The 21,229-nt window shown below is 41.8% G+C and overlaps 4 protein-coding genes across 6 annotated transcripts in view; 3 read left to right on the top strand and 1 right to left on the bottom strand.

Annotated features, from left to right (window-relative positions):
- Positions 1-113: 113 nt before the first annotated feature.
- ccng1 (cyclin G1) lies at positions 114-4,326 on the top strand. 2 transcript variants are annotated; one of them, XM_010782137.1, is made up of 7 exons: positions 114-317; positions 1,297-1,313; positions 1,535-1,798; positions 1,901-2,154; positions 2,495-2,573; positions 2,893-3,003; positions 3,194-4,326. In XM_010782137.1, exons 3-7 carry the CDS (start codon positions 1,535-1,537, stop codon positions 3,383-3,385), a joined length of 900 nt encoding a protein of 299 aa, XP_010780439.1. In that variant the 5' UTR covers positions 114-317; positions 1,297-1,313; the 3' UTR covers positions 3,386-4,326. The 2 variants fall into 2 exon arrangements, with proteins under 2 accessions (XP_010780439.1, XP_010780438.1); XM_010782136.1 differs by lacking the exon at positions 1,297-1,313 and having other exon boundaries at positions 115-317.
- On the bottom strand, positions 4,180-6,538 carry nudcd2 (NudC domain containing 2). The gene is made up of 4 exons (XM_010782135.1): positions 6,115-6,538; positions 5,317-5,365; positions 5,072-5,223; positions 4,180-4,722 (listed from the first exon to the last, which is right to left on the bottom strand). The coding sequence occupies exons 1-4, from the start codon at positions 6,301-6,303 to the stop codon at positions 4,639-4,641; spliced, it is 474 nt and encodes a 157-aa protein (XP_010780437.1). The 5' UTR covers positions 6,304-6,538; the 3' UTR covers positions 4,180-4,638.
- On the top strand, positions 6,326-14,583 carry gabra6a (gamma-aminobutyric acid type A receptor subunit alpha6a; the record flags this gene model as incomplete). Its single annotated transcript, XM_010782140.1, has 10 exons — positions 6,326-6,360; positions 7,070-7,176; positions 7,281-7,348; positions 7,736-7,956; positions 8,054-8,136; positions 8,549-8,689; positions 9,506-9,658; positions 9,756-10,006; positions 11,858-12,099; positions 13,633-14,583. Coding segments are annotated over 10 exons (1,311 nt in total), but the record flags the coding sequence as incomplete, so codon positions are not given.
- Positions 14,584-14,775: 192 nt separating this feature from the next.
- The window catches only part of gabrb2a (gamma-aminobutyric acid type A receptor subunit beta2a), a 30,583-nt gene continuing 24,129 nt past the window's right edge, over positions 14,776-21,229 (top strand). For both annotated transcript variants that reach the window (XM_010782138.1, XM_010782139.1), the window contains exons 1-3: positions 14,776-14,917; positions 15,041-15,141; positions 15,576-15,643. In XM_010782138.1, the coding sequence (XP_010780440.1) occupies positions 14,844-14,917; positions 15,041-15,141; positions 15,576-15,643 (243 nt within the window). In that variant the 5' untranslated portion in view covers positions 14,776-14,843. The remainder of the gene's footprint in view (positions 14,918-15,040; positions 15,142-15,575; positions 15,644-21,229) is intronic.

Genomic DNA, 21,229 nt, shown 5'->3' on the forward strand with positions numbered 1-21,229 from the left:
GTGAATGACTGGGAATGTATCCAATGAAAATGTAGAATCATGAATGTCGTCCGTCGATAACCAATAGAAGCTCACCATGGGCTTGGCTTTCTGCCTGCATTAATACCGAAACGGCCCTTTCCCCAGATCGCCTAACGCTCAGGGTAGGGTGTGCATAGGCAGAACATAACCTAAGCTTAAAACTTTCTTTAGTGAAAGTACATACTTACACTTTTTGTTTTTTTAAATCTCCTTTCACTTGCTAATTTTAAGCTTGTGGAGTTTTTTTTCCAACTCTTATTTTTCATCACATTCAAGGCAACGTAACTTCATCCAAGGTAAGTTAACCAATCTTCCTTTCTTTATCATATTCACAGACCATTTGTGAAACGTTAGGAAGGATTGGTGAATTATAACCTTTAAACACATCGTTATGTTGTTGTCTGTGTCTTAAATTACAATAAACCCTGGGAAATTGTGTTAGCCTTAGCTGTTGTAGTTTAGCTAACAGTTAACGTCATGTCGTTTACGTCAGATTAGTGTGTCATTTCCCATTTCACCGTCATGAAGCATAACGTTAAATATATATAATACCCGCGGTGCTGTGTTTTATAACTTACACCACAGTTTTACCGTTGAAACTGTGTTATCTCACTTCGGCTTGTTATTATCATAAGGCTCTGTTAGCTCTCCATTGGTGTGTATGGCAAGGACATGTCCCGACATGTTCCGACATGATCCTGCCCAGTCATACGCATGGCCTATGATATAAATCCTTATTATCTGTCCCCAAATGATCAACATGTTCCCAAAACAGAGACAGTCAATTATATATTTAAGAAAGCGTGTATTAATCTTAATATGACATTAGAAAAGTTATATTGCTACTTCTAAGAAACTGTATTTGACATTTAGTAAGTTACCATCCACCGCCCCTTGCCCAGTCCAGTTGAGTCCAGTTCAATGACAGCTGTTAGGGGAAGGCTTGTTACTTGATAACTTACAAATATGGAAACACTCCAAAGTCTCAGTTAACGTTACTCCTGAGCAATGGATATCCCTAATGCATATCTGTTCTTATTAGTAAACTACATTAATTTCACTGTGCTGACACATATCCTTATTGCAGTACAGCTGTTTTAAAAATAATTAAAACCACTAAACCATTAAATTGTATTTATATGTGTTACCATATTATTTCCCAGGTTTGGGATATGGTAATTTGGATAGTTGTGTAGAAATAATGTTTTGATATCATTAAAGAAAATATATTGTCTGAGTTTTGGTTATCTTAATATTGTTTTTTTCTGGTCTTAGTTCTCAGATGCAAATGCGTAAGTTATTTGAATGTTATAGCAGAGTAAAACAGTTCATGTCTTCCTGCTTGACTATTCAAACTCCTTTTTATGTAAATGTAGCCATATGGTTTTAGAGTATGGCATATTTTTATGTAGCCATACACAATACTGTCATATAATCAGTACTTAGACTTGAAATTACAAATATTGGTTGAATTTAGTCGGTATTAATTGCCTCGATTTATCTATATGCACAGATGCTCGACACCGTGACAGCACCCGCAGCACTGCCCTTTGCCGTTCAGCTGAAGGCCCTGATGGACCTTGAGGGCCGATACCAACCAAAGCTGAGCGGCTTGCGGCTCATCGAGAGTTCCCAGGACAACGGCCTCAGGATGACCACCCGACTGAGGGAGCTCGAGGTCAAGGACTTGCTTTCTCTGACCAGGTTCTTTGGTTTCAGCTCAGAGACCTTCTCACTGGCCATCAGCTTGCTGGATCGATTTCTATCTGTAATGAAGGTTTGTAAATCTATTATAACCTGTCAAAATCATCTGGTCAGCTATCTATCTAGAAACAATAATAAAAGTAGTTTTATAAAATCTTTTCCCTGTCCTCTGCAGATTCAACCTAAGCACCTGTCCTGCGTGGGCCTGTGTTGCGTCTACATCGCCATTAAGTCCACAGAAGAGGAGAAGAACGTGCCTCTAGCCAACGAACTGATCCGCATCAGTCAGAGACGCTTTACAGTATCTGACATGATGAGGATGGAGAAGATCATCATGGAGAAGCTCTACTGGAAGGTGAAGGCCCCCACAGCCCTCCGCTTTCTGCGCCTCTTTCACAACAACATCCAGGAGCAGCTCGACGCTGAGAGGTAAGGACAGACGGTCACATCAACCTGCAGGGCTCAGCCATGACTCGACAGGATTATATTTACGCTACTAAAATCTGTCTTCTCATATTTGGCTTCAAAGAGAATACTGACCAAAAGGTTTTTTAAAGCCAAGAGGCACAGTCCCATGTGGAATAATGTAGATTTGTACATGGTTTTTAGATGAAAATATGTTAAAAACATTAGCATTGTCATTATTTTGTTGTACTAAAGAAAAGTGTTCATATTAGTCTCTAAATTGACATTTGAAGGTTGATGTATATCACATTGTTTACTGTGTGTTAGTCAGCGTCTTTAAACTGAACCCATTTTCTTTTCACAGCAAGAAGATACTGAGCCTTGATCGACTGGAGGCTCAGCTAAAAGCCTGTCACTGCTCATTTGTCTTCTCCAAAATGAAGGTAGGCCAAAATAACCGCCTGATAGCATTTAAAAGGTGGCCCCTTTTTTAAGTTGGAAATGTATTTTTGGAAGTTTTTCAAGTTTATGGTTAAATTATTTAGATGTATGTCAAAGCAGCACTTTGCTTACTATTTGATTAATCATTACAATACTTCATGTGGTGGTAGACCAGGTATAAAGTAGTACCTCTGTTTGAGCATATTCTTTATTCTAAATGTTATCTCTTAAATTTAGATGCGAGTGCTCTTAAACAAACATATTGACTGTTGGCAGCTTTTTTTTGTGTGATTTAAGAATTTCTTCTCTGTATCTCTTCAGCCATCTATGCTCGCTATGGCTCTCCTGTGTTATGAGTCCCAGGAGCAACACGACCCTGAGTACAGTGACAAAATAGCTGAGGCCCTGACAAGTCTGCAGCAGCAACTGAATGTAAGTACCAACTTCTACAATCTGTATTATCTGATCAGCAACAAAAACTCAGAAGTACTGTTTTTAGCAGTTTTGCTGTAGCTTTGTTTGGTTAAAAAGGATTTGTTGAAATTGGTTAACATTACTCTGTAACAAACACTAAGGTGCACAATTAAAAATGTTCCCCCGCCCATTCTTGTTTTTGTTACAGATCAGGGACGGGGACTTGGTTTGCGTGCGAGTGTTGGTTGGAAAATGCCTGGTTGAATATGCCAACACCAGGTGCTCCAGGCCTAACGGCCAGAGGCTTCGCTGGACTATTTCGGGAAGAACTGCACGTCAGCTGAAGCCTAGCTACTACAAGATCACCCACCTTCCCACCATTCCTGAGTCAGCTTGTTAAACCTGCGGGCACGAACGGGTGACCTTACATGTGGGGGGGTAATTACAACCCCCCCCCCCAAATGAGGTCACCCACGTACAGCCACTATTATTTTCCTTACAGATTTTCATCTATGATGATGAATTTCTTTAGGGAAAAGCTACAAATATAACTTTTACATTTTTGTTTGTCCTTTTACATTGAAAAAGCGCACTGTATTTTATCTGCCCCAACGACAATGAGTAATGATTTGTCAGAAAGGTTCTGCCATCCTGCTAAGTTTTACTTTCATGGTTGAGTTGCTTGCACAAGTGTACAGTATGTTCTTGATAAAATCTGTACCAGGTTGTTTTGCTATTTCCTGGAACGGGTTGCTGGTTTTAAGCAAAAATAAGTATAGAACCACCTAGGTCCTCAGTCCACCATGTGGAAGAGGAGGGAGAAGGATTTTGTGAACAGCAAAAATGGAACCAAGTTATCGGGCCCAAAATCCTTAACTCCTACCCTAGGTTGATGAACTGTCCTGATTGCACACTCCTACCCAAGGTGATGATTTTTTGTTTTTATTTTGATACGGCGAGGGAGCTCTGGTTAAGTCCAGTGAAGTGAGGCTATTGACAATATGACCGTCATGTATGGCTGACCATACTCTTTGAGCTGAGATGCCCATGGTAACAGATGCGTTGTTTCACCAATTCTTAATTAGTGTACACAGAGTGAAGTACCACCTTAATTGATTTCAGTTGTCAATTATGCAAAGAACACTGAAAAAAAAGTTTGTTGCAGTGGAAATGTGGGTTGGAATTTGTATTGCATTTTCTTTGCCTGTTTCCCTGTCGAGTAGAGGTTTCTTTTAGTGACAAAAATAAAATGTGTTCTCAAATTCAAAATGGCTAATTGAATACACCATCTTGTTAACCTTAAAGTTGTACCTTTCAATAAAGTTTTTATTGAAAAGCTAATGCTTGTCCATTGTTGTCTCATTATTAAAACACATATCACAGGTTTAATACAACCAAATAGAACAACTTTTCATTAACCATAGTTCAGCCTGCATGAGCCTTGAACTGGCCAAATCAGGTCTCAACAAGTCAGTTGCAGTGAAAACTCTGTCCAACAATTCAGTCTTTTATCACACCCACTGTTTGTAAAATCCTTTTCATTGCCATCACAGGAATGTCATTCTTCCAATGTTCCTCAGCATGCCATGGCTGTCCTCGGTAGTGTTCATTAGGCAGCGGTGACATCTGCAGCTTGTCAGTTTTTTTTCATGATCACTTCTGTAAACTGGAAAAGTCTGGACCCCCTCCAGCGAAGTTCCCAGATATCTCTGCACCGCTGAAGTCAAATCCAGGATTCTAGCAAAGAGGAGTGCAATTTATAAGCAGGATTGCCACATATCAACATTCAATTTAAACCTAATATAAATGCGTATCTTTTTTTCTCCACCTGTGAATATTTGTGAAAGAGTAAATGGACAAAAATAAATCTCCCTCATCTAAAACAATCCTAAACCACACCAGTTAAAGCTTTGATAGGCAACATTGTATAAGTGAAACACAGTAAACTATACTTTCAAAATGATCAGGAACACTGTTGCCAACTATTTTACGAAGAAAGCCAGGTGTAGAGGGTGACAGCTGTGCATCTGATAACTTGCAAATTGGCAACGTACACCATGATCGTTGGCACTTTAATTAAACTAACCTCCCGCTGGAACCTCTCCAGTGTGAGCTTCCTCTGCATCTGGTCCTGGACCCAGGCGTTCGCACAGTACTCCCCCTCCAGCAGGGAGGCCCAGCAGTTCCCGGCCTCTCGGTTAGTCTTCATCAGAATGATCCGAATGAGACACTTGTCCTCTGAGCAGACAAGAAAGGTAAAATAGAGTGAGATTAGGTTGGCTTTGTTAAGTCCATGTTAATGAGTATGTTACATAAAGTAATCAAACCTACCAAGTGTCCATGTAGCCTCGTCAGACATGGTTGTATCAAACAACTTTCCCTAATAAAAAAGGAAAAGATTATGAAAATTGATTGGTTAACTACTCACAAATGTCCTGCCGCTTAGCCTATCACGTACAAAGTGTTGGAGCGCCAGCCAATAGAAGCTTGAGTGTTACATATTGATGTCACTTTGTTGTGGATGTAAACAAACATTTCCAATGGAGGCTTTTCAGGCAAATAGAACAAGTGAAATGAGGATAACAGTGTCGGTAGCTTACAGGTTGCAAACAGGCTCTGCAGTGCCTGATCAAACACTAAAGGCCAATTTAAACTTTCTGCAAGGGTCTCTGCTTTTTCAATTGAAAGGTGCATTGAAAATAAGTCTGGATTTGGCCATTGGCACTTTTTTCAACTTTAGGGATCAAGATAGGGATCTAGACGTCTCTACTGCGCATGCTCCAGTTGCTCCACACTCAAATCCAGTCCAGCTGGTGGCGTGTTTTGCTTACACAAGTTAACACAAGTAATGGTTGTTTTGCAAATAGTTTTTTGGTGAGAAGATAGTTGAAAAATAAAGTTGACATTGAGTCATTCAAACGGCAGTTTAATGGCGGTCTCTAAATAAGACCCTGTAGTTAAAAAGTGAGGGCTCAGATATGTGAGCTAAGCGACAATGAAATTAAGTGCAAATACCTTGGTAATACTCAACCTTAAATTAACTTTACTGCGGTAAGATAACATTAATGAGTCCAACATCTTCTCCATTTACCATTCTTCCTCTTAGAAGTAGATTGATAGGGAGCTTACCTTGAAAACTTCCTCCCCTTTGACATGCAGCTCGATGTCTCGGGATCCTAAATGACACTTGACCTCTTTCCCAGACGTCCCATGAGGCACATTGACTTCGATGAAAACCTCCTCCATGGTCTGGTACCAGGAGCCCCAGGGAGTTTTGCAGGGGACAACACCGCTCCTCTCCTCGAAGTGCGCCGACATGCTGCAGCTTCAGCCCGTCTGACAAGGCGGCTACCCTCCGCTGAATAACTTACACAGGTGTGCTATGTAAGAGTTTGCTACGCAGATACTCTCTATCACGCTTTACTTAACGACTGCTTCACGGGACTGTTGTTAAAAACATCTCAGTTAAAGTAGGTTTTAGTATTTATGTAGGCATGTTGCCATGTTCACACTCTGGAAACTTCTTCTTCTCTCAGTAAGGAGTTCCGGTTGTGAAAAAACATTTTAGTGCCATCTGCTGTGTGATCATATCAACTACAACAGATTTATTTTTAGAAACATGTTAGTGCTGTTGTATACACATTACACATATTTTAAAATTGATGAGTTGCATTGAATTTAGTTCTCTATTTTAGTTTTAATTATTTTTTATTAATCTTTAAATAAAACCAATACAACTCACTGTTTGTCTAAAAAAGGAGTGGACTTCCTAATCTTTTAATTAGATTACTGTTCCAGACTTAGTGTCTCCCCGGTGTCCTTATGTATACCTACCAGTCACTTTAACAACACCGACAAGGTCTCTAGCTTGTTGTTTTTTTATTCCCTTCCCATACGATTTTATTTAGTATGAGTGGCTCCTAAGGTTGACTGCACATTTGGTTAAAAATGCTGCCTAGGATGGCCTTCCTGACAGTTACTTTGGTTACTTTTGTCTGCTGGATAAGGTAAGTCTTCCCTCTCAGCTTGGACGTAGATCAGAGTACAATCTGCCTGCAGGTGTAACCATTTTTTCCCTCTGCAGCCTTGGAACTGTACATGGAACTGGGAAGGTCTTCTCTGACAACATCACTCTCATTTTGGATCGACTTTTGGATGGTTATGACAACAGACTGCGACCTGGATCCGGGGGTAATTCAGACTTCACCTCTTAGACTTGGGTCTAATTGAGCTTGAATATCTTTGTGCATCTTGTATTACTGTAGGCAATGTACAGTTGTTAATTACTGTTGCAGGTGGTGTTACGGAGGTGAAAACTGACTTCTTTGTCACCAGCTTTGGACCTGTTTCGGATGTTGACATGGTGAGATACTGCTGCTGTAAGGAGATGTATATTATGTGCTGACTGTGGGAGATAACAGTGCTTGAGTGACTACTGAACTCCAGCCTTATGGCAATCTGCCATAAGACCATCTAATGAGCTTTAATCTGTTTGACCAGCCCTATAACTCCATTATTGATGGCCTCTAAATCAATATGACAACATGTCAGAGAGAGGGAATGGCTGAATGGATTGATTAATGATTATCTGGGATGAGTGTCATCCATCATTTCCTCGTCATTTCTCCACAACTTCCACTACAAGTTGGATACTGATGAACAGCAGAGGCAATTTCTTAGGTTAAAGAAATAATTTTTGATGTGATGGTTTGTCTTTAACATCCGCTGATGTTTTATGTTCATGCATCAGGATTACACCATGGACATGTTCTTCCGTCAGATGTGGGTTGATGAGCGGCTACAATTCGAGGGCCCGACTGAAATCCTGCGGCTGAACAACCGCATGTTGGACAAGATCTGGACGCCAGACACTTTTTTCAGAAACTCCAAGAAGGCCATTTCCCATAACACAACCACACCTAACAAACTCTTCCGCATCATGCAGAACGGGACTGTCCTCTACACCATGAGGTGATCCTACAATTAACACTAATTGTTTTGTTGATAAAATCTTATGTGAATAAGAGATTTATATTAAAAGAGAGGATCTGTCTGTGTGTTCTCTTAGACTGACAATCCATGCTGACTGTCCAATGAGTCTGCTGAACTTCCCCATGGACGGCCATTCCTGTCCTCTCCGGTTTGGAAGCTGTAAGTATAGATCTTCAACCAATGGTCAATAAATAAAAAGGATTTGCAACCTTTTCTGATAAGTGACTAATACATTTTTCTGGCAAAAACCTCCTGTGGTCAGTCCTTAAAATTGTTCCTGCTTTTCTATGTTTTATTTCATATTAAACTTAAAATCATTGTGGTCACAGAAAAAGTTACTTGAAAAACTAGGACGGACATTTCTTACTATTTTCGGACTTTTTTCAAACCGAAGGTTAAATTGAAAAATCTATAAGGTAATCAGGATTAATCAACATGCAAATGATAATTGTAAGTTGCAACCCCATTTAAGTTAAACAGATGTGTTCATTAATGTGTTATTAGGAATAACAGAGAGATTCATGAATGTGTTTAACCTATGAGTTTATTGTAATTGCTTTTGCGTTTTAAGATGCCTACACGAGCAGTGAAATCCATTTCACTTGGAGGAAAGGACTAGCATCTGTTGATTGTCCCGCTGAGTCCATGAGTCTCCTGCAGTACGATCTCGTGGGGCAGACTTTGTCCAGTGAGATATTCAAAGCAAACACAGGTAATGCTTTCTGTCTGCTATCACATTTCTCTTCCTAATTGCACTTAGATGTTTAATTTAATAATTTAAAGAAAGGAAGAGGTCAGATCAGTTTATTTAAACTCTGCACGAGAGTCCATCGCTCCCCCACATTAGCCGATATAAAAGCAAAGACTTCCTTGAGAAGCCATCAGGTGTAAGATGCTTAAGTGGTCAGTCCTAAAGCGTATGGTGTGCCTTAAAAAAGAACTATGGGGTTTTAAAACTCAGGGAATGTACCGAGAGAGGAGAAAATGGAGCAGTGTGTGCCTGTGTGTGTTTGTGTGCGGGTGTGCATTTAATTTCACCAGAAGAGGAAGTGAGAGGGAAGGCTGAGGCATTCTCCAAAACCAAGAAACCTTATCCATTTAGAAAACAGAGCGAGAGGGAACCTCTGTATGTGTGCATGATGCAGCGTGTTTTTAGTCTGTGAATGTCAGCATGCATGTGTTTGGACAGAGCAGGGCAGTGTGTTACGCATAGTGACACTGCATGCTCTCCTCCCGCCCCCCTCCTCACTCGCCCCTTCCTCTTGACTTTATCCCATTTCCAAATGTCTGCTATGCTCCCCCCTCCTACCCTACTCCTTTTCGTCCTCCCTCTCCTTTCCTCCCCTGTCTCTCTCACATGATGTTTTACAAATAGTGGGCTATTCCACCTCTTACAGCAGCCAATATATCTATATGTTTCTTTCAGCAGCTGTTCTGTTTCAAGGGCAGTCAAGGGCAAACGTTCTGTGCTGCTACCTGGCTCTCTCCCTCAGGGTTTCTCTCTTCACACGTGCTGTTTATGTTTCAGGTCACTACTCTGTGCAGGTGGTCCATTTCAGACTCCAGAGGAAGCTGGGCTACTACCTCATACAGACATACATCCCTCTTATAATGGTTGTTGTGCTCTCCCAAGTCTCTTTTTGGATCAACAAAGAGTCTGTTCCTGCACGCACAGTTGCTGGTACGCCACGATACCCAACAATTATTTATATTAATCATAGTTTATGTTTGAATACCTCTCCTCCATGAGTGTTTCATAAGTGATTGTGTTCCTCCAGGAATCACCACAGTGCTGACCATGACCACCTTGAGCATCAGCGCCCGACAGTCGCTTCCCAAAGTAGCCTATGCCACCGCCATGGACTGGTTCATTGCTGTGTGTTTTGCCTTTGTGGCGTCGGCTCTTATTGAGTTTGCAGCGGTAAACTACTTGGCCACGCTTCAGGCCAACCGTCTGAAGAAACAGAAACGTAGACAAGACAAGCTTGAAGTGTTGGCCACCGGTGAGGATGATGACGAATCCATTATGGTAAGAAGCTGACTTTAAGTTGCTGTCATCATAAAATGACATTGCTTACGATTCACATTCAATTATACAGTATATGTGTTGCCGTTTTAATTCAGATGTTATACGGTGTAACAAGGAAATGTGGCATATTTTGATTTTAAGCACCCTAAAAACATGTTTTTCAATCTTCAGTATGTCTCTATTAGTAACATTAGAGGGAAGTTTAGCAATCAAAATCTCACCAAATATCCTTCCTCTGACTGTGTGGATGTGTTTGAATCATAGTTTATCTGACCCTTCTGCAACATGATGAATAAACACTCCCCCCATTAAGATTAAAATGCAGCAAAACTTTGATTGCGGCACGGAAGTATGTCACGTCATGTTTTTTCCAACAGAGCAGCACATATCAAACCATTGAAAAAATAGCACAGACACAAGAATATATAAATGTGTATGATGTGATATAACCAAAAGTGTTGTTACTTTTTTATTGTCACTGCAGGACACCATTTTTAACAATTGGACAATAATCAACAAAAAAGGTCTTCAGGGTCTTTACGAGTAAGAACTTGTGTTGTGCGTGAGCCAATAGAGCGCGGGTGTTACGTAGTGATGTCACTAAGTTAGGAAAATAAACAAAGGATTCCAATGGAGGTGTTTCAGGCAGGACGAAGTGTGTGTGTGAGAGAGAGAAACTTCTCTGGAGAACTTTGGGACTTTAGCCTTTGCAGACCATTTACAAGCACACAAACCTATAACACACTACAGGAAAGGGAAAACACAAAAAGCATAAAAGGGCCTCTTTAATGCTAAGCTAAGCTAACCAGCTTGGCCCTGGTAACACATTTAGCGTAGTAGACAAAGGCTTTTTAAGCTTACCAATAAGGGTTTTTCCTTTAATTCTTATCGTTACAATTTACACATTTCTATTTTTGAGAATCTGATTGTCTGCAGTAATAGGAAGTTAGGAAACAATTATTCAGATGGGTTTGTGGTTACGTACATACTGTATATACAGGGATCAATATATATCTTAACACCAAGATCTTCTCACATAAGAAGCGATTAACTGACAGTAGGTTTTGTCTCTTGTATGAAAGAAAACTGCTCGGCAACATCAGCTTATGCTATTACTTGAAGAGGGACTGCGATATCACGTGGCATCTGAAATGCATTTACATAGCTAATAATGGTAAGTGGAGGTACAGAGTCTCCTCGTTTTTGCAGAGAGCTTGATGCAGCAATGTTGATAATGAACAGGAAGCCAGCAGCTCCAGACTCAGATGTAGAGAAATGAAAAAAAGCCACAGATACGAGGTTTTTTTTCTATGCATTTCCAAGTAGTTGCCCTGCTTCTTCCATTTTCCTCATTCAGGGCACACCACACATTAAATAGTAATACATGCTGTTGTAGGGCTCTCATCTCTAGCTATATGCTTTATGCTAATACAGTAAGCCACCACAGCGTCCTCCTGGGATCTGTCTCACGTGTAGGGCTCATGGTTAGATGCTTTAAAAATAGCCTCAGTGTGAAAACAGAGAAAAACTCCAGCACTCCTCCCTGCATAATCTCCTAACCATCCTATGGGCATCCAGCTAACTACCTGCTGCTTTCTATAGGGATGTTGGCATGCCATTGAGAGAAAGTTCCTGTGGGAACCAACATATCTCCCAACCTTACAGTATATACAAGACTCCAGCATGGCAAAATCACCATGTACTTGCTGGCTGGAAATTCCCAGTTTAAAAATTAATGTTACACTACCTACACCTTTTCCTCTCACTGAACAGATAACCCACACAAGCCCCACTAACATCTCCTCACTTCCTGCTTTTCCTCCAAATCGCCCCCTACCTCCATCCCAACAGTCGGACGGCTGTCAGGAAGGCCTGAAGAGGAGAAACCACTCTGTGTGTCGCAGTGAGCCAGGAGATGGTCCGCCCGTGCCCATTTTCCTCCAGCAGGGCTCAGCTTTTCCTCCAATCCCGCAGCTGGCTGGCACAAGCCCCATCGACAAGTGGTCACGCATCCTCTTCCCCCTGGCCTTCGCCCTCTTCAACCTCGTCTACTGGTACAACTACCTGGGCAAAGACACCATGGAGGAGGCCAGGTACTCTAATATTTTGGTACATTTATGTGTCTTTGCTAAAAGGATATATTAGATATATTTTTCATCTTTGCAAACCCACATCCAATGATATGTTCATCGTACTGACAAGAGGTTTATGTGTCAAACACACGTACTGTCCTGATGTCATTAATACTCACTCAAATGGGTTTTAATCTGAACCTGAAAAAATACACCCCAACAATGCCCTAGTTTTGTGCCATGGTGTTTGACATTGTATCTTTTATACTTTAGCTGTTGTTAGTAATGGAGATTACAGGAAGTTAGCCGAGACTGTTTTAAGTTGTAACCTCATATAAGTGGTTTAATGTGATAAGTAAGACAGCCTATTATGGTCATTGTAGGTGAAAAAATATATATATATATATTGAAATGGGGTATATCATGGGGGACAAACTAATTTCCAAGATTTGTTTTAAAGGAAAAAAGGAACGCTCATAGCCAGTTTACCTTTAACCCTTTAAATCTGGTGTTAAAAAAAAGTAATAGATTCAGAAAGCCTTTAATGCAAAATAGTAAAACAAAACATCAGAAACGTAATTGGAAGGTATCCAGCTTTCTTGTACAAATAGGGACAACGGACAAAGGATATCTCTGCATACTTACTTTGTATCTGAAAGACTTACAGCCCTGTCTCACTCTGCTCTAATTATGATAGCTTTAGTAGAACAATAACTACCCACAGTTTTTGTCAAAAACTTTTATCTTCTAGGCAGTAAAGACATCAATAATTTCTAATGCTGAAGCAGCCCCGGGAGTAGTAGGGGAAAAAAAAGAAGGGAATGATGTTAGGTGGCGTTGTTGCTGCTTCGTTGCCAGCACTGTGGCTTTTATCATCGTAGATTTACAATATAAAAAGGACTGGGCGCTGAGTTAACTTGAGAAGAAAAATATGCATCAAGCTCCCCTCTTTTATATAAGGTTGACCTGAGGGCTGGCAAAATTCCAGCCGTTTTAATGACAACACTGTTTCTCCATGGGGAGCAGGTCTCGCAGGCGAAGAAACCAGGGCCTACTTTGTATATTAAGTACATGAAAAAGCGACTATTCACTTTCCCGCTTATAAGTGAGCCACTTATAGAACACAAAGCTCCATGTCCGAGAAAGAAGAGAGATACAGTGAAAAACACAGAGAACGGGAGAAATAGGGAGAGAGAGAGAGAGAGAGAGAGAGAGAGAGAGAGAGATCTGTTATGCAACACTGGGGAGTGCAAATCTACTCATCATGCTTCTCATGTTCCTGTCAGAGAATTGTTATGGTTGTTTTGTTTATAACGTTCTGCAGAATAATGAGAAAGACAAGATGGAGAGCATGAGACCAGCTGCATCACATCCATTCCCTTATCACATTTTCTCCACGTCCCTCTCTCGGTTCTTTTGAAGAAAGGACAGGGAGCACAGTAACGGTTTTGGCTGTATAGCACACTGCAGATGGAGAGTGTCTGAATGTGGGAAGAGAAAGCTTTTTATATGCCACTCTCACTTTTTCTGCTCTGCTGTATTCTGGTCTTGCAGGGATGCCTGATCTCCAAAACTAAGAGGACCTGGAAAAGGGCATGGGCTGCCAGAGAGACCTTCAGCATCCAGCCAGCCTCACCTCCCTCCCCTCTCTTTCTGTCTCTCTCTCTCTGTGAACAAGCTCTCAGCAGTCACTCTGCTCTCATCTGACAGAGGAAATGAATCAGAAACTCATTTATTCTCCTGCCGCACATCTATTCATTTCACAGGCTGTGACCACTGCCCACTTGTGTTCTGATCAGTAGCTGAAGAGCTGCCCTTCACAGGGCCTCAATCACTTTAAAGCCCGCCACACGTACACACAACAACTTCTCGGGCCCCTGGACCGAGACAGACGCCACACGTACAGCACACATGACACTCAGACACACGCACAGAGCATGAAACACATCAAAAAGAAGTGCATGATATAATCTATGATGGCTGTAACTGGTGGTGATGCAACAGTGAACCAATGCTTTCAGAAGCCTGCCCTCTACAGAAGCACAGCTCCCACTACAACAAGATCAAAGGCAATTTAGAGGAGGCTCGCATCCCTTCCCGCGGCTTCAAAAATGTACTCAAACCTGAGAAAATGAATTGTGGGATTGTGTTTTCCATCCCACCTTTCTGCTCTGGTGCTCCCTCTGCATTTTCAGATCTGCGGGTCCTCTGAAAACATTGCAAGGAAGAGTAGGATATAATACCCGTGGGTGTGGATGACATTAATTTTCTATTTTTGTATGGACGCTGCATGATTGTGGAGTGCAGATGTTTGCATATAAAGTGTCTACCTGCAATGGAGGGATTTTTATTATCTTTTTAGCTACATATCCAATACCATAAAAGCTTAAGGAATAAACTTGATCTTAAGTTGACATTTTGACCACTCAAATCCTCCAGTATATCCCATTGTTTGACCTTGTCAGAATGTAGACCAACTCATTTGCCATGTAATAAACATGGGAATAAAACCATCCTGAAAATAACACCACTGTTGTTCATTTCTTTCTGGCACAAATGTTCGATTCCTCATTACGCACAACCACTTGTCCCTTTAATATTTTTCTCTGCAATGGAAACTGCTCATCCACCATCATCAGTCTCCACTCTTTGATCTTGGGCTTGCTGCACGCATGCGCCTCTCATTGGCTCCTCTGCACTGTCTGGAGTAAGTTGGATGTGCGCTCTCCTCACTCGCATCCCGAAACCGCCTCAATACTGTTGCGATGGGGAGGATCAGGAAAAACCACTTTGGGATTTTGACTTTCTCTTTACTAGTGACTTTTGTCTGGACTCAAAGGTAATCTTATTTCCTTATTTTCTCGATCATCTGTCTCGCATGCCATGTAGCCTGTGTTAAAGCGTGCCTGGCGTGAGATATTAACAAGCTGTTTTGCATTACACCACCTTTTTTCTCCCACAGCTCCAAAGATCTCAAAGATCCGAGCAATATGCCCCTGGTAAAAGAAACAGTGGACAGACTGATGAAAGGATACGATATTCGGTTGAGGCCAGATTTCGGAGGTAACGAGCAAATTTGCAAAAGGAATGTAATGTTTTCACGCCCTCCTGACGTGCAATACATGTTTAATGAATCGCAAAATCTGCTTTAATTTACGTAATCACCCATTCACAGCCAATAGGCCTTTCCAATTAACGCTATGAGAAATTATGTGCATATTTCATTTGATGGGGGAGATAAGACAGGCTTTTTTAACATGATCGTTCCCGCTCATCAATGTTTGATAATCCTACTCGGCTAATTGAATATAAAATGTAACCGCATTTCATCTGCGTGTTAAACATGAAGGTTTTTTCACCCAGCCTGGTGATGCTCCAGTCTCCTGTAGGTGGAGGGGAGCATAGAGGAACCTGAGCGCGCGTCACGAATTTGTTAAATTTACATGATGGGAGATGCATTCATTTATCTTGTATTAAAGCTTTCTTTTCCTTCACAGGTGCACCGGTCAAGGTGGGGATGAATATAGACATAGCCAGTATAGACATGGTCTCGGAAGTCAACATGGTAGGTGCATCTTCATGATTATTACACCGCTTAATGTTGCCAATTGAGCCCGGCACGGCTGGAATAGCCCTTAAGTGGGTTGCTTATCACGGGTCAGTGCGTGTGTGATTGTGAAGCCAGGATAATGTGAGGCAGATTGTGAATGCATTTTTTTTTCTCGGGTGCAAAAATATTTGTGAAGGCTTCCGCTCTTAAACACATCATGGCCATCCTTCTCTCTCAGTCTCCGCATTTGCAGCTCTGGTGTGTTGCTGCATTTGAATTCAAAACACACACTCACTGGCGCACTCGGACGCACAGCCCCGGCTGCGCGCGCGGAGAGCTGCATGTATGTATCAGTGTGTGTGATAGTGTGTGATTGTGTGTGCTCCTGACTGCTTCACGTTGTCAAGCTTCGGTGGTGTAATTTTGTTGACACGTCCCCCCCCTCCACCCCCTTCTTACCCATCCTCTCTCCTCTCCATGCAGTTACCTACAAAATGAATCAAAACACCCTTTCTTCTAAAAAATTGGCATCATTTGGTGTTTTTAAGGTGCAAAAAAAATGCATCTCTGGTGTGTTGCTGCATTTGAATTCGATTGGCCAATCACATCATCAGCATCTACGTAAATGATTTCCCCCCTTACTTGTCAGATGACGTAAGCAATTTGTTAATAATAAATGTCTGGTAACACAGCATTGCAACCAAAAAAAAAAGAGAACGGCTTGAGCTTCGCTGCACACGGATGCACGTTATGAGCGACTTGGAGAGGACAGGGGGAAAAGTTCAGCAGCCCGTGCAAGAGCACCACCTATTGATCCCTGTGACAGGCTGACAGACAGACAGCAACCCACAGGAATCTGACGTTGATTTTATCTTCTTTAGTGTAGCTCTCCTGCATTAAATACACCATATTTATAGTGTAGAATAGCTGGTTTTGCTCTTGGGATTTGTTATGCATTGACTAAAAATATTAAGGGCAGTCTTTGCAGAGGATTCAGAGTGTGAGAAGAGATCATTTACAAAGCAGCCTCTCCATGGAGCAACATAATAGAGATGTTATATAAGAGCATGAAAAACAAGTTTGCCAGCAGGAGTGGAAGGAGATGTGTTCTCTATTATTAATTGAGCCATTTTTAAAGTTTGATTTGGCAGCCTGTCCCTATGTGTGTGGTAATTTTAAACTGCACTGAATGAGTTTTGAAGCACATGAATACAGCAGCGTGTGTGAGTTTGTTTGAGGGAAAGCACTGAATCTGGTCAGAGCTTTTTCCTTTGATGGAAATGATTTATTTTGAGGGAGGATGCAACCAGAACGGAAGTGCCTTGGGGGTCCGGAGAGATTTGAAATAGAAACCCCTCACTCGCTTTGGCCTCCCTCTTTCTCCCTCTCCCTCCTCCATCCTTTGCCTCCCACCACTTTGACTAGATTCCTGGCTGTGACTCTGGGCTCAGCAGCCATGTAATCCACCTCTGCCTTGCTCCAAAGGGTTATCTTACTTAAGAACTAGGCATCTAGTGAGCATTCATCTGGAAAAAAAGACTGCTTCATACTATCGTGTAACAAAACACAAAACTGTGCACAAACAGTGAATGGCGGCTGACGTCATGCAACTCCCTGTCGCTATGAGAGAGCGCTCACCTCGTTCATTTATCAGAAAAGCTCTCAGCGCCAGATCTGCACAGGCACCCCTCTCACATGGCAGACACATTTAAATAAAGTGAAATAAAAACAACACCAAAGTCTTCAACACGTTTTTGTCATCCTCTAAAACATCCTTACATAACAGGTTGGATTCTCCTCCTCCTCCTCCTCCTTTCTTAACATCCAGATATATTTGGTACAATAGAGGATAATGGCAGCTGACGAGATTGATCTCAGGGAAATCGATAATATCACCGAGCACCGTGATCACGAGGATGGAGGTGGTGACCTGCGCTTGGCGCCGGGCTGCTTTGATCTTCCTCATCAGGGGCAGCCGCTTTTAAGATTAAAGTGCTGAGAGGGAAAACAACACTGAGAGGCGAGGATGAAGCCAGGAAGGCAGTGAAGAACAGGGTGGGAGAGAGGTGAAGGTTTTTATGATCATTTTCACCATCGCCTTTAATGATACCTACATCCCCGGTGGAGGCCAGGGAAAAGTTATGGCCGACCTTGTGTTAGCACAAGAGAGCTGCAGCCAGAGTTTCATTAACCCCCCGACATACACATTCCCTTTTGACTAATTAAGTCGCTCTAAGGGACGAAACACCGTCTTCTTCCACACTTTATGCCTCCATCAGATATTTCTTTAGCAGCTTGCTCCAGCTCCTCGTTGAAGCTTCATTCATCAAATGGATATTTGTCAAATTGTTGTCTGACATATCTGATATATTTGAAGTTTGGTACTATCCCGTGAATCGGTTCTATTTCAAAATGTAATGGCTTCTTCCTTGTTCCATGCTACACAGCATGTGTTTGCAATGATTAGAAGTCTGGCCTTTCAGACCGCTATGAGTGGTCAAACAACAACAACAACAACAACAACAACAAACTCGGTCTGAAAGTTATCTACACTAATTATTATTTGATCAATTGATTTGTCTAACAAATGTTGGCAAAAAGTAAGAGGGAGAAATGTCATTTAAAGAAAATTAAAACCTTTTAGGATCACACTACGCCAGTTACGCTGAATTTTGCACCGACAAAACATGAAGTAAGATGGAGTCGTTTGATGTTAGAAATGAAAGCATGTGATTGGGTTTGAACACAGTGTTTGTGAGCAGGCCTGCCATCATGGCGGTGAGCAGGTTTGGGTTGTAGACAGCTGCTCTCTCCTCTAATTAAAGATCAAAAAGCCTCTGGTGGAGGATGAACTCTGCATTTTAGTGGGGGCTGATTGAAGCCATTGTGGCGTCCTCTATGCTGACATGAGGGCGTGGATGCTAGTGGAGGTGGTGTTGAATGTGTGTTGGGATTTTGGTGTTGTTGCTTCTCTGTGCACATGTAAGAGGTTGGTTCACATGTGTACGTGCCATAGTGGAGTGTCTTTGTTGGAGCTTTCTCTTGTGATCCACAACGATGGCCAGTTGAGGCTCAAAGGTCAGCCGTGTTGTTGGGCAATAAAAATGTGCAGGTCAGTCAGCGCCGTGGTCTCAGCCTCGGCTGCATGACATTACAAATGTGCTATTTCGAGAGGGAAGCGTCCTCCGAGTCCGAGGTGTGACCACACATCCTTGTTGGGTGGGCTGTGCTGACTCACTAGGGTTAGTGCAAAAATATGGCACAGATATGATATCATGGCCGAGACCCCCCCTCAGCATCCACCCGCTGCTTATCTCTGTCTGTCTGTCTGTTCAGCGCTGGCATCCCGCTCCATCACTCATCTCCCTCACTTAGCAGCAGAAATTGCATTTGCATAATGCTGTTTGTTTTCGCTGAAATCACAGATCCAGGAACCGAACCCTGGTTACGGTGCATTAAAAAGTGTTCTGCACACAGCCAGGGCAGCTGATTAAATACAAGTCGGGTCTGTTGTCTCAGCAATGCATCAGCGCTGCATAATAACGTCTTCAGCATGCCATCCAGATATGTTGAGCACAGCTATGCACTCCGAAGATGGAATAAGGAGGGAGGCGAATAAGTATGTTCACTCCTCGTCTTTTCTTCATCCTGCTTGTTATTTACATGTGAAATACCTGAGGTTGATGGTTGTTAAGAGGAACTGCCTGTACTATAATACTGTTCTCTGAATGTTAATTAGCTGGATGTGAATTAAAAGATTTAAACAAACCAGCTGTGGTGGCTTCTGGGATGGAGGAATTAGTGGGGCGTGAGCGTTGCCTTTATTACGATCATTATCCTGACAGGCGCTGGTTTCTTTACATGAGTAAGGGATCGGGGCGTCAGACATGGGGCGAGCCGATGACCAGAGGGAGCCGGACCCTGGCCCCCACGTTACTCTGCGTCCATGTGAAGGATGCAGCTTCTTGTGTCTGTGAATTAGCAACCATTTTGATCTTGTTTGTCCAAACTGATCCTGTTCCATTTTATTTTCAGCTTGTGGAAAATAAGCTTGTGTTATTTTTACTCAGTGTTGCCATGACAACGCAGCCTCCTTCTTTTTTCTTTTTTTGGTGGATCTCGGGGAGTCAAGGAAAAGCAAATAAGGCCTCGTTTTTTCTAGGGACTTCTTCAAGGTTTTTCACATGTATAATCCAGGTGAAGGTTGCTCTGTTTTTGAAGATACTGGATTGTTGTTGTTTTTACGGTTTATGGATGTTTGCCTTTTGGATAAATGCTGATAGTACAAGACATTTTCAACAGTTATAGTAAATAGGGCTGCAACCAACAATTAGATGAATCATTGCATCGTTGATTAAATGTGTTTTAAATTGTCTAAAAAACATTCATTACAGTTAACTAAAGACACATTCACATTGCTTGTTTTGTTCAACCGTACGTCTGACACACAAAGATATTCAGATTAAAAGCTATAAAACAGAAAAAAGCTGAACGATTCGGTCATTTGAGAAGCTGGATAGCAAGCATTGACAAATTAACATGGGCGATGAAGAGGATTGAAGTTATAATCTAAAAAATCTCAATTTTTGTGTATTCTCTGTTATGAAACTAATGAACCATTCACATTTAAAAACAGGCAACAGATTAAGTCTCTATGTTTGTTAAACTTTGATTCTGCCTGCTCTGTTTGCTCTGCAGAGCTTTCCTAAAGGCTTAAAACGAGGATGCAGGTTGTCCAGAACAATGTCATTAGTTATGCTGAGTGGCCACACAGAGCAATATATTAATACGGTCAGCTGCATAATTACAGCACAAGAACAACATTTAATCCTGCAGCTGTGTACGTGCACGCCGGGTTCTCTGTTTAATGTTTAGTCCATGGAGACTAAGAGGCCATGAGCCCTAAACACATAAGTACAGTGTTCTATAGAGGAACACCTGGTAAAGAGACACACACATGCATGCAGTTTATTAATGAGCATGGTAAAATGTGCCAAAGACATGCATATCTTAAAGAAAGTATGTGTAAATCTGTTCAACAATAATTCACGTCATGTATGCATTTTTACATCTGATGGTGTCTTTCCAAAATGTTCTTTTTGAAATGCAGCTTATAAAATGAATTGATTAGCTTTAAGATATTGGAAGAGTACTCCTATCTTTTGTATACTTGGCTTGTCATTTGCTATGATTACCAAGACTTTCCCCTGCAGAGAGCGAAGTTACGCCAAGTTTAAATTGGTCGTAATATTCGTTCATAATGGCCGGTACAGGGAACAAAACCGCTGCGTGTCTTAAAACAGGGAGTAAGTTAGCCAGCTCCATTACAAGCCTTTAATGTGCTGATGAGTCCCTTAATGATTCTGTCAGGCACTTTCTCCACTCAAGCTAAGTAGCTGAAAAATGACCCGTTGGAAAGGGAGTCATAAAGGCGTCCATGTTGTCACTTCCCTCAGGATGTGTACGGCCCGCAACTCTTTCAGAATACTCCCTCCTTGACCCCTAATATTTAATTTGAAACTGGTACTTATCCGGACACAGAGAGCACAACAAATGAATAACCTCAGACCCACCCTCGGATGTGCTGTTGCGTCTCCTCCA

Source organism: Notothenia coriiceps, unplaced genomic scaffold (genome assembly GCF_000735185.1).
Source record: "Notothenia coriiceps isolate Sejong01 unplaced genomic scaffold, NC01 NC01_scaffold00024234, whole genome shotgun sequence".
Lineage (NCBI taxonomy): Eukaryota > Metazoa > Chordata > Actinopteri > Perciformes > Nototheniidae > Notothenia > Notothenia coriiceps.